This window comes from Rana temporaria, chromosome 1, assembly GCF_905171775.1.
Source record: "Rana temporaria chromosome 1, aRanTem1.1, whole genome shotgun sequence".
Classification (NCBI taxonomy): domain Eukaryota; kingdom Metazoa; phylum Chordata; class Amphibia; order Anura; family Ranidae; genus Rana; species Rana temporaria.
Genome location: NC_053489.1, coordinates 40,216,912 through 40,233,177, shown reverse-complemented (window position 1 = coordinate 40,233,177; position 16,266 = coordinate 40,216,912). Strand labels below are relative to the sequence as shown.

The following is a 16,266-nucleotide window of genomic DNA, read 5'->3' as shown; positions in this document are numbered from 1 at the left end:
TTTTGGGACCATTGGCATTTATACAGCAATCAGTGCTATAAAAATGCACTGATTACTGTAAAAATGTCACTGGCAGGGAAGGGGTTAACACTATGGGGCGATCAAGGGGTTAACGGTGTTTCCTATAGTGTGTTCTAACTGTAGGGAGATGGGACTCTCTATAGGAGATGACAGATCGTGGTTCCCAGGTTGTAGGAACTCACGACCTGTCATCTCCTCTCAGAACAGGGATGCATGTGTTTACACACACACGTTCCTGTTCTTCCTCTCGTGCCCGCGATCGCTCGTGGCCGGCAGTCATCACCCGCTATCCCGCTTAAAGGGACCAACGTACAGATACGATGGTCCGTGGGGACGAGCCAACCTGCCGCAGTAGAATGACCTGGACTGGTCGGGAAGCCGTTAAACAAAGGGCCAGTTTACTGTCCATCGGACTTTAGGGGGGCCAGAGTGGCCAGTGGGAGTACAAAATGCCCCTGCATCAATGGGAGTAAAACAAAATCATATAGTGCCTACAGTCAGTGAATAGTGCCCCATCATTGGTATTAGTGGAAGGAATAGTGTCCCATCATTGGTATCAGTGGGAGGAATATTGCCTCGTCATTGGTATCAGTGGGAGGCATAGTGCCCCATCATTGGTATCAGTGGGAGGAATATTGCCCCTCAAATGACACTAAAACACTAGAGGGTATCAGAATGCATATTTTACATGCCTAGCCCCAGAAAGTCAATAGACACTTCTCTATGTGTAAATTTCGTGATTTTTTTACAAATGCTGTCAAACCCTATACTTATTATTCAGTGAATGTAATGCTACAGAAAGCTGTCAATGACTGTAGACATGCTACAGGATATGATCAGAAACTATGGACATGCTACAAGAGAGATGGTCAGAGATTGGAGATATGCAACAGGAGATGATTAGAAACTATGGACATGCTACAAGAGATGGTCAGAGATTGGAGATATGCAACAGGAGATAATTAGAAACTACCCTGAAAATAAGACCTAGCACTATTTTCCACATCGTTTTCCTTGTCGAGTTCCTTGTTAGGCTGTTGAACTCGACAAGCCAATTTTCTCCATTCCCGTCAAGGAAATAGAGAACTTGCTCTCTTTTTGGCTTGTCGAGTTTCTCGACAGTTTCCTCGACGAAAATGTACACACGACCAGTTTCCTCGGCAAAAAAAATTCTCCCAGCAAGTTCCTTGCTGGTTTTTGCAGAGAAACTCGTGTCGTGTGTACGAGGCCTTAGTGTAGATAATAAAAGACATACACCTGGCCCTGGGACGCGCTTTCTGTTTCACCCAACATAAAGCTGTACATCTACAAATTAACTTTTTGTCGATGGCATATCTGAACCCTTAATACACAGTTTACTGTGCGGCTCTTGATAACTACCATATTTATCGGGGCATTGCGCGCTTCGGCGTATAGCGCGCACCCCTAAAGTGGACCCGACATTCCTGTAAAAAAAGATTTTAGTACTTACAGTTTTGGTGTCTTGCGCGGCATCCATCGGCGGCCTCGTCGGGTCCGGCGTCCGTCTGTGGCTTCGGGTGTCCTCTTCGTCGGGTCCGGCGTCCTTCTGCGGTGTCCTCCCCGCTCCGAGTTTGAATACTGCGCCGGCATATACCGAGCGCAGTACACTCGTGTATAGTCAGGCAGGCTCGGCTACTCTCGCGCTCACGTCCTGTACGTCCAGGACGTGAGCGCGAGAGGAGCCGAGCCTGCCCGACTATACACGAGTGTACTGCGCTCGGTATATGCCGGCGCAATATTCAAACTCGGTGCGGGAAAGCGGATATCGGCGTATATCGCGCACCCACGATTTTGCCCTGATTTTCAGGGCAAAAAAGTGAGCAGTATACGCCGATAAATACGGTACCTGCCGTTCGTCCCTCCTATCCTAATATTTTATACACAGCCATGACAGGTCTACCTCCGCAGTTGCCCTCCCCCCCTGGTCACCGTGTGAGAGTGTTCTCCGCGGTTGGCTTTCGTCTTCTTAGCGAGTGGTTGTTCTCTGTACAGAAATTCTCCTGACGAAGCAACTGTGTTGCGAAACTAGTTGAGATCCTGACTTGTATGACCCCCTTCTTTTCACCGCCACCCTTCGTTTAGGGTCTAGTCCATCTCGGTGACCAGAACGGTTGGTCGTACAATATGTCCATCGTATTACAATGCTGTTTTTGATGTATTTTATAACTATGTGTGTCCTTTGTTTTTTGATACTATGTTAAATAAACTGATATATATCTTTTATCCTCATTACTTTTCTATTCTACTTTTTTCTTATCTAGTACCGGTATAGTCCCTTTGCCCCTACTGTTTTGGTCTTTTGGGGTCCCCTTAGCCCTTATTCTATTTCTATTCAAAACACAATCCAAACAGTTTGGTCTTTAGACACATTTTAACGTTCCATCCTTACTACACAACAATTCATAAACCAATGTGTGTGACGGAATTAGTAGATAAAACTCCACATTCTGCTGCTCTATTACTTTTATTTTTTCCAAATTGTGGCGTCCTTATGCCACTTTATAAGAACACGTGAGTTTCATGACAATGAGCCGGACGGCCCCCATCTGTGTATAGAGAATGTTTATGGCTGAGAGATGCCATGTGTTCTGTTAGTACCAGCTGCTCCCCGCCTTTCACCGAGTCCCATAGCGGAAAGAAAACCCCGGCTTTATTTTACTTTATATTTCACTGCGTGAGCTGCAACCAAAGTGATATTAGAACTTCTTTTTACCAATGACGAAGATTTTTATTCGCATTATATTTAATCCCCTTTCATGCTGGCTATCCAATCACGTCCAATTGTCAGTTTTTCAGGCGCACCTGATCGGACCCTCCAGTCTCCCCCTATGGAGCAGCGGATGTCAGAGGTGACATGTCCGCTGACCCCCGCTGCTATCCGATCCTGTCCATGAAATCCAGAGGGATGGAGACCCTATTTTCCCACCGTCCCCTAAGTAATGTGTTTCTTTACATATTTCAGATACACCAACACTTGTTTATCAACACTTGATTGGCCTATGCATGTTTATTACTATGGGCCAGATCCTCGTAGCGCAGCGCATTCCTACGTCCGGCGTAGCGTATCTCTGAGACACTAAGCCGCCGTAACTTACAGCGCATTTTCCTTATCCTCAAAGAATTTGCGCCGTAAGTTACGGCGGCGTAGTGTAACTTTGGCGGCGTAAGGGCGCGCAATTCAAATGTATGTGATGGGGGCGTGTTTTATGTTAATACGTCGTGACCCAACGTAAATGACGTTTTTTTTGAACGGCGCATGCGCCGTCCGTGGGGGTATCCCAGTGCGCATGCTCGAAAATAAACCGGAACAAGCCAATGTTTACGACGATGACGTCATTCTACGCAAATCCCTATTCGCGAAAAACTTACGCAAACGACGTAAAAAATTCAAAATTCGACGCGGCATACTTAACATAGGATACGCCTCATATAGCAGGGGTAACTATATGCCGAAAAAAGCCTTACGGAAACAACGTAAAAAAATGCGCTGGCCGGACGTACGTTCGTGGATCGCCGTATCTAGCTAATTTACATACTCAACGCGGAATTCGACGGAAACGCCACCTAGCGGCCGGCGGAAAAATGCACCTACGATCCGACGGCGTACTAAGACGAATGCCAGTCGGATCGAGCTCAAAACAAGATACAAAACAAAGATACGACGCGGGAACTTTGAAATTACGCGGCGTATCAATAGATACGCCGGCGTAATTCTTCTGTGGATCTGGCCCTATGTATTTATAGCCCTTTGTGCTAACAACTATGTATCATTTTTAGAATTCTCCTGACGAAGCGACCCAGTCGCGAAACTAGTTGAGATCCTGTTTTGCGTGACCTCCCCGCTCACCGTGATCCTCCCTCCGGGGACTACTTTAGCCCGGTGACCTGTATGGTTGGTCTCGCAATATGTCCATTGTTCTGTATTATTATTTTGATGTTTTAATGACTATGCTTGTTTTTTGATACCATGTTAATAAATTGATATATATATCTTTTATCCCCACTACTTTTCGAGTTTATCCTTCTATACAGTACCGATATAGTCCTCTTGCCCCCCTCCCTCCTTGGTCTTTTGGGTCTTTGGGGCCCCTCAAGTCCTAACTCTATTCTAACTGATGTTTAGGATGATGGTACTACTATTTCCTTATTGTTTATACTAATAGGTTCTTATTTAAATCATTTCCCCCCCGTCAGGTGGATTGGATGAAAACGGATAGGCGGTCCATTTTCCTCCGATCTCCCCATAGAGGAGAGCAGGACTCTTGACAGGTCCGTCTCTGCACAGTGAACGGAGACGGACCTGTCACTCAACACCCCCCCCCCCCCGCTGAGCAAAGCGGAGTCCATCTGGCGGATCGTCCATGTGAAAAGAGCCCTTAAGCCCTGTACACACGATCGGTTTGTCTGATGAAAACGGACCGATGGACAGTTTTCATCGGACAAACCGACCGTGTGTGGGCCCCATCGGTTTATTTTCCATCGGTGAAAAAAAATAGAACACGTATTTAAATTTTCCCATGGATAAAAAAACAATAGAAAAAATCGATCCTCTGTGTGGAAGTCCATCGGTCAAAAATCCATGCATGCTCAGAATCAAGTCGACGCATGCTCAGAAGCATTGAACGTCATATTTCTCAGCACGTCGTAGCGTTGGACACGGTCGGATTTTTGACCGATGGTGTGTAGGCAAGACTGATGAAAGTCAGCTTCATTGGATATCCGATGAAAAAATCCATTGAATTAGATTCCATCCAGTGGCGGCCCGTCCATAGGGGGCGCCGGGGGGCCCCCCCCCCCCCCTCCCCCAGTCAGTAAAAAAAAAAAAAAAATGTTTTATTTAAACATGTCCCTTTAAGGAAAAAAAAATTCCAAAAAAGGTCCTTAGGTGCACTGTGTCCGAGCGCCGGGCACAGTGCTGTATGGGTAGCACCACGTCTGTGCAATCACGGGATTGCAGACGAGGCACTACATTGGCCTTTTTAGATTTAACAATGGGCTAAAATAGTGGCTCATTCAACGTTTTTTTATATCTTTTTATAATTAACTTTTGGCGTAAAATGCGGCCGGACTCTAATCCACTATTCTACTATATCCACAGATAACTATTCAAAGTTTTAGCGTTTCTTTTTATATTTAATATTCGCCAAAAATAGCAGCCGTTGACCGCCCCTCGCATATTCCAATTTTTTTTTTATATTTAATGTTCGGCGGAAATAGCGGAGAACACAAGCCCCCCCCCGCTTAAAAAAAATTGCAAATTGTCCTGCGACTTGGGACTGGAAAGTTGCAGGATAAGTCGAACCCGATGAGAACCGTTCATATATGTGCAACTTCAAGTCACAGCGACTTCGAAGTAGTCCCTGCATTACTTTTGTCCCACTTTGATGTGACTTGAGGTCCATAGACCTCCAGAATACACAGGCATTGCTTCAAGTCGCTGCAAAATCGCAGCAAAAAATTGTGGCAGAATCTTGTGACTTTCAGGCTAACACAGTCTGAAAGTTTGATGCGACTTAAAGCAATGCTTGTGTATTCTGGAGGTCTATGGACCTCAAGTTGCATCAAAGCGGGACCAAAGTAATGCAGGGACTACTTTGAAGTCGCTGTGACTTGAAGTCGCACATATATGAACGGTTCTTATTGGAAATCATGGGGTACGACTTGTCATGCAACGTTGAAGTCCCAAGTCGCAGGACAAGTAATGCAGTATGTCTGCAGTCTCTGGTAATCTTGTGCAGTATGTCCGCAGTATCTGGTAATCTCGTGCAGTATGTCCGCAGTCTCTGATAATCTTGTGCAGTATGTCCGCAGTCTCTGGTAATCTTGTGCAGTATGTCCGCAGTCTCTGATAATCTTGTGCAGTATGTCCGCAGTCTCTGATAATCTTGTGCAGTATGTCCACAGTCTCTGGTAATCTTGTGCAGTATGTCTGCAGTCTCTGGTAATCTTGTGCAGTATGTCCGCAGTATCTGGTAATCTCGTGCAGTATGTCCGCAGTCTCTGATAATCTCCTGCAGTATGTCCGCAGTCTCTGATAATCTTGTGCAGTATGTCCGCAGTCTCTGGTAATCTTGTGCAGTATGTCCGCAGTCTCTGGTAATCTTGTGCAATATGTCCGCAGTCTCTGGTAATTTCGTTCAGTATGTCCGCAGTCTCTGGTAATCTTGTGCAGTATGTCCGCAGTCTCTGGTAATCTTGTGCAGTATGTGCGCAGCCCCCCCCATCCTAAAACTTCACCAGCCGCCACTGATTCCATCAGATATCCGATCGTGTGTACAGGGCTTAAAAGTGCATTCAAAGTAACTCAAGAAAAAAAAAGTGATACGGTATATTACAGCTTACCTGTTCTCATGCACACGGACCTGAGAAACGCCGCTTTCAGGGGGTGTTAACTAATGTGCCCATGCACATGCAGGTGTTTAAATCCATATTTACACACTCAAGTTGATTTACTAAACCTGGAGTGTGTAAAATCTTTTGCAGCTCTCCATAGAAACCAAATTCCAAATCTTCCAAATTGTTGTTTTTTCGTCAAAGCTTAACCACTTGTTTACCGGGCACTTAAACCCCCTTCCTGCCCAGACCAATTTTTAGCTTTCAGCACTCTCACCTCTTTGAATCAGAATTGCGTGGTCATGCAACACTGCACCCAAATATTTTTTTTATCATTTATTCCTACAAATAGAGCTTTCTTTTGCTTGTATTTAATCACTGCTGTTTTTTTTATTTATTTTTTAAAACGAAAAAAGACCAAAAGTTTGGTAAAAACAAAACAGTTTTATATTTTGTTATAAAATATTGCAAACAGGTCATTTTTCTCCTTCATTGATGTGCGCTGATGAGGTTATACTGATGGGTACTAATAGGTGGCACTGAAGTGGCATTGGTGGGCACTGAGGCAGCGGCACTGGTGGGCACTCATAGGTGGCACTGATGATGGCAGCAATGGGAACTGGTAGGTGGCACTGATAGACAGAACTGCTAGGTGGCACTGATGGGCAATGATTGGCACCACTGGTGGGAATTGATAGGTGGCATTGATTTGCACTGATGGGCACTGATTGGCATCAATGGTGGGCATTGATAGGTGGCACTGATATGCACTGGTGGGCACTGGCAGGTGGCACTGGTGGGCACAGATGAGATGGCTGTGCCTCTTCCTCTTCGGGACCGATGTTTCACAGAAGCTGGCGATTGGCTTTTTCTCCCCTAACGCTGTAAGCGTAAGGAGCAAAAATAAATAAAATATTATGGATCTTCTTTTTTCATCACGTGATCAGCTATCATTGGCTGACAGCTGATCACATGGTAAGGAGCAGTATTGTAACCCTACAACCGGCCATGGTGAAGAATTTTGATCTTTGCCCACCAGCACCAGCTATCAGTGCCCACAGTGCCACCTATCAATGCCCCCTCTAGGTGCCAATCAGTGCCTCATCACCTGTGCTGCCTATCAGTGTTACCTACCAGTGCCCATCAGTGCCACCTATCAGTACCATCGATCATTGCTACCTTTTTAGTGACACCTATCAGTGCCACCCATCAGGGCCCATCAGTGCTGTCTTATCTGTGCCTATCAGTGCAGCCTCATCAGCACATATCAATCAAGGAGAAAAATGACCTGTTTGAAAATTGTATAACAAACTATGAAAACTGTTTTGCTTATTTCTTTTTCTATATTTTCAGTATTTTTTTTGCAAAAAATAAAAAAAAAACAGCAGTGATTAAATACCATCAAAAGAAAGCTCTATTTGTGTGAAAAAAAGTGCAAGTGGTTAAGATACTAAATGCCCAGTTATACGGCGGCAGGTTGGCTCTGCTGGGCGAGAGCACGTAGTATAACGTCACCTCGCCCAGCAGCCAATAGGGGCACCCGCGATCGCTCGTTACAGAGCGGGGACCGGGAGCTGTATGTAAACACACAGCTCCCGGTCCTGTCAGGGGAGAAATGCCTGACCGTCTGTTCATACAATGTATGAACAGCAATCAGTGATTTCCCCTAGTGAGGCCACCCCCCCTACAGTTAGAACACACCCAGGGGACATACTTAACCCCTTCCCCGCCCCCTAGTGTTAACCCCTTCACTGCCAGTGGCATTTTTATAGTAATCCAATGCATTTTTATAGCACGATCGCTATAAAAATGCCAATGGTCCCAAAAGTGTGTCAAAAGTGTCCGAAGTGTCCGCCATAATGTCGCAGTACCGAAAAAAATCGCTGATCGCCGCCATTACTAGTAAAAATATATAAAAATGCCATAAAAATACTCCCTATTTTGTAAACGCTATAACTATATAGCAAACGAATGAATAAACGCTTATTGCGATTTTTTTTACCAAAAATATGTAGAAGAATACGTATCGGCCTAAACTGAGGGAAAAAAAAAGTTTTTTTATATATTTTTGGGGGATATTTATTATAGCAAAAAGTAAAAAATATTCTTATTTTTCAAAATTGTCGCTCTATTTTTGTTTATAGCGCAAAAGTTAAAAACCGCAGAGGTGATCAAATACCACCAAAAGAAAGCTCTATTTGTGGGGAAAAAAAGGACGCCAATTTTGTTTGGGAGAAACGTCGCATGACCGCGCAATTGTCAGTTAAAGCGACGCAGTGCCTAATCGCAAAAAGTGCTCTGGTCTTTGACCAGCAATATGGTCCGGGTGTTAAGTGGTTAACAAACTAATGCTGGCCATTTGAGGCTCAATTTCTGGCCAATTAATTCACCTGGAAAAGATTGGCCCTGTTGGCACCACGAGCTTGACAGACTTTAACCTAAAAATCAGAGGAGCTCCTGAACCATCTAATTGGCTGCAGTCACTGTTTGGGTATTCCGACAGCTGCGGGAGCCGAGGTTGTTGGAATAAATTAGACAGTAGTGGAGATCCCACTGGATGAAGGGAATCCATTGATTTCTCTCGCTCAGCACATGGGGATAAACAAGAGAAATCTTTATGTGTATGGATATCTTAAGTGTTACTAAACTCAGGATCCCGCAGTCACTATGGGCCAGATTCACGTAGAATTGCAGCGGCGCAACGTATCGTAGATACGTTACACCGCCGCAAGTTTTCATCGCAAGTGCCTGATTCACCAAGCACTTGCGTGAAAACTTACGCTGGCAGCCTCCGGCGTAAGCCCGCGTAATTCAAAGGGGTGTGTGCCATTTAAATTAGGCATGCTCCCGCGCCGGACCTACTGCGCATGCTCCGTTTTGAAATTCCCGCCGTGCTTTGCGCGAAGTGACGTCATTTTTTCGAATGGCGACGACGTGCGTAGCGTACTTTCGTATTCCCGGACGTTTTACGCAAGACAAAAAAAGTTTAAATTTCGATGCGGGAATGACGGCCATACTTTAAACAGCCCATACGTGTGCTGTCTAAAGTTAGGGCAGGTCAAACTACGCCTAAAATTGCGACGGGAAACTAGACTAGCGACGACGTGCCGAACGTGAAAATCCGTCGTGGATCGCCGTAACTGCTAATTTGCATACCCGACGCTGGAATACGACGCGAACTCCCCCCAGCGGCGGCCGCGGTATTGCATCCTAAGATCCGACAGTGTAAAACAATTACACCTGTCGGATCTTAGGGATATCTATGCGTAACTGATTCTATGAATCAGCCGCATAGATAGAAACAGGGATACGACGGCGTATCTGAGATACTCCGTCGTATCTCCGCTGTGAATCTGGCCCTATATCTTGTCTCCCCCAGTACACAGAACATGGAAATGCAATTATCTTAGTAAATATAAACTGCTAAATACCTTTTCTCATAAGAAGTAAATAGCAGTCTTGTGACTTCTACCAGTGTCTGGTTAAAGCTTGTAGGAGTTTTCATTCTGCCCTGACCCATGAGGCTGCAGGACCCCTGACCCTCTTGTTTGGACAGTGCCGATTGGCCCTGTACTGATCACATGCACTCTCTAGCAATATACATCACACTGAGCATGTGCAGAGTGTCCCCAAGGCTCTGTTCTTTCAGGAGATGGATTGGGGACAGTGGAAGAAGGGGAAATCAAAGAAGACAGGATCAAACAGCCTTTTTACACAATGCAGAGGATTAACCCCTTAGGTTCCACAGTGAGTATAACAAGCATGCTTTACTGCATATACAGACTGATTTTTACTGTTGTGGGTTTAGTAACACTTTAAATATCATCCAATCAGGGTTTGAATCTACTTTATATAGCTAATAATCCTTCCTGACCACCTGAAGATGTTTTACAGCTCTGTGCAAGCCCCAATAATTAAAATACAACAATAACTCCCCCCCCCCCCCATTTATGTAAATTCCAATTACCGGCATTTACTGCAACGGTCCAAAAAAGAACGTATACTCGACTCTCGAAAAAGCAGCCATGTCATGTTACAAACAAGAGAAATGAAAGGTATGGTTACCGTACCGGAGAGGTGAGCCCGGTCCTTCATTTCCAGAGAGGTTCCCTCTATGTAAATTCCGGGCTGCATTCCGCAGACACTAGAACCCGGACACCTGACTCTGCTGGTGACAATGGCTGCGGACGTAGACAATGATCCGTCTGTCCTACCCTGCATATCATTATACTCACCCTTCTTCACCAACTCCCAAATACCAACATGTCCAGCCAGGTTTAACTTAATGCCATCTTATTTTTAATGGGAAAATTCACGCACCTTGGCAGATCAAAATGACTTTGTGTGTACTTGCAGTGCTTTAACCATTTGACCTCCAGGAGATTTACCCCCCCCCCCTTTCATAACTAGGCCATTTTTTGGTGATACGGCGCTGCGTAACTGACAATTTCGGGGTCGTGCGACATTGTACCCAAATAAAAATGTATGTCATTTTTTCCCCACAAATAGAGCTTTCTTTTGGTGGTATTTGATCACCTCTGCGGTTTTTATTTTTTGCGCTATAAACCAAAAAAAGAGCGACAATTTTGAAAAAAACACAATGGGGTAGATTCAGGTAGGGAGCGCGTATTTGTTTGCGGGCGTAACGTATCCTATTTACGCTACGCCTCCGCAACTTTGACAGGCAAGTGCAGTATTCACAAAGCAAAGTTGCGGCGGGCGTAGCGTAAATAGGCCGGCGTAAGCCCGCCTAATTCAAATGTGGAACATGTGGGCGTGTTTTATGTTAATTTATTGTGACCCCGCGTAAATTACGCTTTTTACGAACGGCGCATGCTTGTAAGTCTGTATCTTGTAAGTCTGAAGTTTTTGGATTAAACGGAGAGCACTTTGATTTCTTAATTTATTTACATGTGACTAGGAATTATGAGCCAGATTCACCAAAGAGATACGACGGCGTTTCTCCTGATACGCCGTCGTATCTCTGTTTCTATCTATGCGACTGATTCATAGAATCAGTTACGCATAGATATCCCTAAGATCCGACAGGTGTAATTGTTTTACACTGTCGGATCTTAGGATGCAATACCGCGGCCGCCGCTGGGTGGAGTTTGCGTCGTAAACCAGCGTCGGGTATGCAAATTAGCAGTTACGGCGGATCCCCGACGGATTTTTGCGTTCGCTACGTCGCTGCTAGTCTAGTTTCCCGTCGCAAAGTTAGTCGTCGTTTGACCTGCCCTAACTTTAGTCAGCAATCGTATTGCTGTCTAAAGTATGGCCGTCGTTCCCGCCTCGAAATTTAAAATTTAATGTCGTTTGCGTAACACGTCCGGGAATACAGAATTACGCTACGCGCGTTGCCGTTCGAAAAAATTACGTCACGGCGCGCAAAGCACGGCGGGAGTTAGGAAAGGGAGCATGCGCAGTAGGTCCGGCGCGGGAGCGCGCCTAATTTAAATGGCACACGCCCATTTGAATTGGCCCGCCTTGCGCCGGAGGCCGCCGGCGTAGTTTTCATCGCAAGTGCTTTGTGAATCAGGCACTTGCGATGAAAACTTGCGGCGGTGTAACGTATCTACGATACGTTACGCCGCCGCAGTTCTATGTGAATCTGGCCCTATGTGAGCATCTGGATCTCTCGCTTTCCGATGCGTCTTTCCCTGAGGTGGGACAAGTGTATAGTAACCATTCTGTTCGCTCGGGGGTCATTCTCAAGAGGTGAGCGAGCATTTTGCCTGTCACTGGTGGAAACAGTCACCCCAGGTGCAAGTAGATCTGATGATACTCACGCGGATCTTTCTGTCTTTGTATGGAGGTTTTTCTATTCTAACATTGGGCTCTGGACTTCTTTTAATTAATAGTGTTATAACTCATTGGGACATTTAAATATAGCATGCATATATTTATTGTGCTGCACTGTTTGTACTTTGACAGACACAACTGATTTGCAGTTGATCACTTTGATGTTCTCATGAGCTTCCATTTTTAAATGCAACGTTTTGTGGAAGTCATCTAGTCAAAATCAAAAGAAAAGCAGCCTCACCTGAATGCCAGTTTCTCATCGTTGGGCTTAATGCAGCGGACATAATGAGGCGTGGTGGCGTTCAAGGTTTCCATCAGCAGCTTGAGGGAGTTCCGAAACTGCAAACATGACAAATCAACATGAGAAGTGGCTCTTGTGTAAAATGATAAAATGCAATGATGTTCTTCAGTCCACGTTACATTCATAAATCCCCTTTCATCAATTCGGCTAGGGCAAATTCCAACCAAAAGCATAGATGAAAAAATATAAAATAGAAGCTAGATACTTCATAAAGGATATGAACATGTCCCTGCTTAGTTGCTCTCTGGACTACTACTAGTGAACATAACCATACTGCCAGCCATAACTATGAGCTCTTTCCCTGCTGTAATCCCACCGAAGTACATCTTCCAACATCATTGTAAACCATCCTTCTCTTATATTGTATAAAGCAAAGGGCAATCGCCCATATTAAAAGAGTATATTTTGATCTAATCTTGTGTGTGGGTAAATCTGTACTCCTAGGATCCTAGTGGGGGTCATCCAGCTGTCCTGTTCAAGTCCCCAACAACCTCCATCACATGGTGGCTGACTTCACTTAGACAACTAATGCTGTGCATTTGGATATCATTTATTTATTTATTTAAAGACAAAGGGGCAGATCCACAAAGCGAGTACGCCGGCGTATCTACTGATACGCCGGCGTACTTTCAAATTTCCCACGTCGTATCTTTGTTTTGAATCCTCAAAACAAAGATACGACGGCATCTGGGTTAGATCCGACAGGCGTACCTCTTCGTACGCCTTCGGATCTAAGATGCAATTTTTCGGCGTCCGCTGGGTGGCGTTCACGTTGTTTTCCGCGTCGAGTATGCAAATTAGCTATTTCCGACGATCCACGAACGTACGAGTGGCCGTCGCATTTTTTTACGTCGTCTTTAGTCGGCTTTTTTCGGCGTATAGTTACAGCTGCTGTTTTGTGGCGTATAGTTACACCTGCTATGTTAAGTATGGCCGTCGTTCCCGCGTTTAATTTGATTTTTTTTTTTTTGCATAGTCATTCGTGAATCGGGATGGACGTAATTTACGTCCACGTCAAAACAATGACGTCCTTGCGACGTCATTTAGCGCAATGCACGGCGGGAAATTTAGGGACGGCGCATGCGCAGTTCGTTCGGCGCGGGGACGCGCTTCATTTAAATGAAACACGCCCCCCTACTCGCCGATTTGAATTAGGCGCCGTTACGCCGCGAGAGATAGACTACGCCACCGTAACTTACGGCGCAAAATCTTTATGGATTCGAACCAAACTGCAGTAAGGTACGGCGGTGTAGCGTATCTCAGATACGGTGTGACGGGGCAGATCTTTGTGGATCTGCCCCAAAGAACATAACATAAATATACCACTTTCCTTGGAATGTAAAGAAAAAAAAAGAAGGAAAATAGGAGAAAGGTACAGGGACTGTGATGGAAGTTACTAAAATGAATATTTTTGTGTTATGATTACTTTCCTCCTGAGCTACTCAAATGTTGCCTTTCTTTCATTATATTCTTCTTTTTGTTTTATTTGCTTTTATTTCTTGATAAACACATGTATGTGTGAGATTATACTACAAGTATTATTATCCTTAAATGAAGTTATGACAGATAATAATGTCTTGGAGATACAAGTACCTCTCAGCTTGAAATGGAAACAGAGAAGGACTATTAATATCAAAAACAGATGTCATCCCCTCTACTCATTCTTTCTCTCTCTCCGTATGAGCTTATATGGCTTTGAAAAGAAAACCCTGTAAGATTAAGGATGGGACCCTGTTTCTGGACATTCCATAAGGAACTTTTGTGCCTCGTGCAAAGAGAACGTGTAACAGGAAAAGACCCTTATATGGACTGACCTATATGAACTGACCTATCAGTATGCTTATGTGTGTGATGTCATGTTGTTTATAAAAGACCAATAAAAAGTCCAGCCCCTTCTCTCTGATGCTGGACACAGAAAGAAACAGAGCTCTCTCTCAGTTCTCTGCATACTTTCACGATTTGGGTCAAACGGAAGAATGGGATTTGCCCTGAAATTGTGTCAGGGGTCTCAGTCCTTATCAGGACAATAGAATGTTACAGAGTGCAAAATGTATATCGTAACACAGTTTATCGTTTTACATTGTACATTTGGTAATAAAAAAAGAAGAAAAAAACTCTGCGCTAAACCCACTCACAAGTGAATTTTTTTTATTGATATATGACCTCTAAAATAGAGGAAAAAGATGTAAAAAAATGAGTGAAAAAATGAATATACTGTATTTATTGGCGTATAACACTCACTTTTTTACCCTAGAAATAAATGAGTGTAAACTGTGCCTGCGTGTTATACGCAGGGGGCTGTGGAAAGTTTTTTTCCTGAACCTTCCCCTCTTAAAGTTAGGGTGCGTGTTATACACCAATAAATACGGTAAATAAAAAAGGGGGATGCTGCTGCCTATTAAAAGCTCAAATACTTAAACTTCAGGGACATACATACAAAAAGAAATAAGCGCGCAACCCCAATCTTTAAAAATTGTGCAATCACAACGGAGTGAATAACAATGTATCAAACTATAAATCAATGAAAAAAACGGGTGCCTTAAAAAATACCCTAGACCAGGTGAACAAAAATATTAAACCCAAACGAATAAACAATATATATGGACAATTGAAACATCAAAGTCCTCAGAAAAAAAAAAAAAATATATATATATATATATATATATATATATCAAAATCTTGACCACCAGATATTTCCAAGAAAAAAGTTCATTAATCACTGGAGACTTTAACCCAACGTCTTGAAGAAACTTGCATCCTTATATTTAGTTAAAGAAATAAAAATACTGACTCTTACCAAATCGTTGGACCCCGGTTTTAAAGAGGTCAGATTTCTGACTGCTTCCTCTCTGTGTCATACGGCCTGGAAAGACAGCTGAAGTCTTTTCTCTTCCTTCTTGCAAAATAGAAGCACCCCTCCCCAAGATAAGTGATTGTACACTGGGGCCGGCAGGCTGATGCACAAGTTCATCTGACCTCCTTAAAACCGGGGTCCAACGATTTGGTAAGAGTCAGTATTTTTATTTCTTCAACTGAATATAAGGATGCAAGTTTCTTCAAGATGTTGGGTTAAAGTCTGCAGCGATTAATGAACTTTTTTCTTGGAAATATCTGGTGGTCAAGATTTTGGTCAAGATTTTGATATATATATATTTTCTGATGTTTCAATTATCCATATATATTGTTTATTCGTTTGGGTTTAATATTGTTGTTCACCTGGTCTAGGGTATTTTTTAACACACCCGTTTTTTTCATTAATTTATGGTTTGATACATGATTGTACATTTGGTAACTACCACTTTTCAGGATATAAAAAGCAGAAGGGTTTAGAAATGTTCCAATAAACCCATGAGGCTATACTGCTAGGCGTGAGCATCATCTGTGTATTTATCATAACTTGGTTGACCAAGGTGGTAATATATTGTAACCGGGGAAAAAGTAGAAGCTCGCTGGATATCCGGTGTAGAACTAAAAGTTGAGTATTAAAGAATGTGACTCAACCAAAATACAATCAGTACAGCCAGGCAGCCACGCTATGCAAATACCATAAACAAACAGAAACCTAAATCCCAATTTTTTTTTTAGTAGAAAGCGGGCCCAATTAATTTGCAACATTCGCACTTGAGACATATCCCTCTGGCCTAGCAATTCAAAAAAGCCTCCGACATGGGTTTTCCATCCATAGCTTCCGCCAGGGGAGACAAGGTGACAGCCAAGCTATATTGTGTAACGTCTGTAGATATAGTTTTATGCATAGAAGACAACTGTGCCATAACAGACTAGTTGCA

The 16,266-nt window shown here is 43.8% G+C and overlaps 1 protein-coding gene across 2 annotated transcripts in view; it reads right to left on the bottom strand.

The window, feature by feature from the left end:
• MYO5B (myosin VB) overlaps positions 1-16,266 on the bottom strand; it is a 414,634-nt gene that overhangs the window by 131,440 nt on the left and 266,928 nt on the right. For both annotated transcript variants that reach the window (XM_040336856.1, XM_040336864.1), the window contains exon 16: positions 12,419-12,516. In XM_040336856.1, the coding sequence (XP_040192790.1) occupies positions 12,419-12,516 (98 nt within the window). The remainder of the gene's footprint in view (positions 1-12,418; positions 12,517-16,266) is intronic.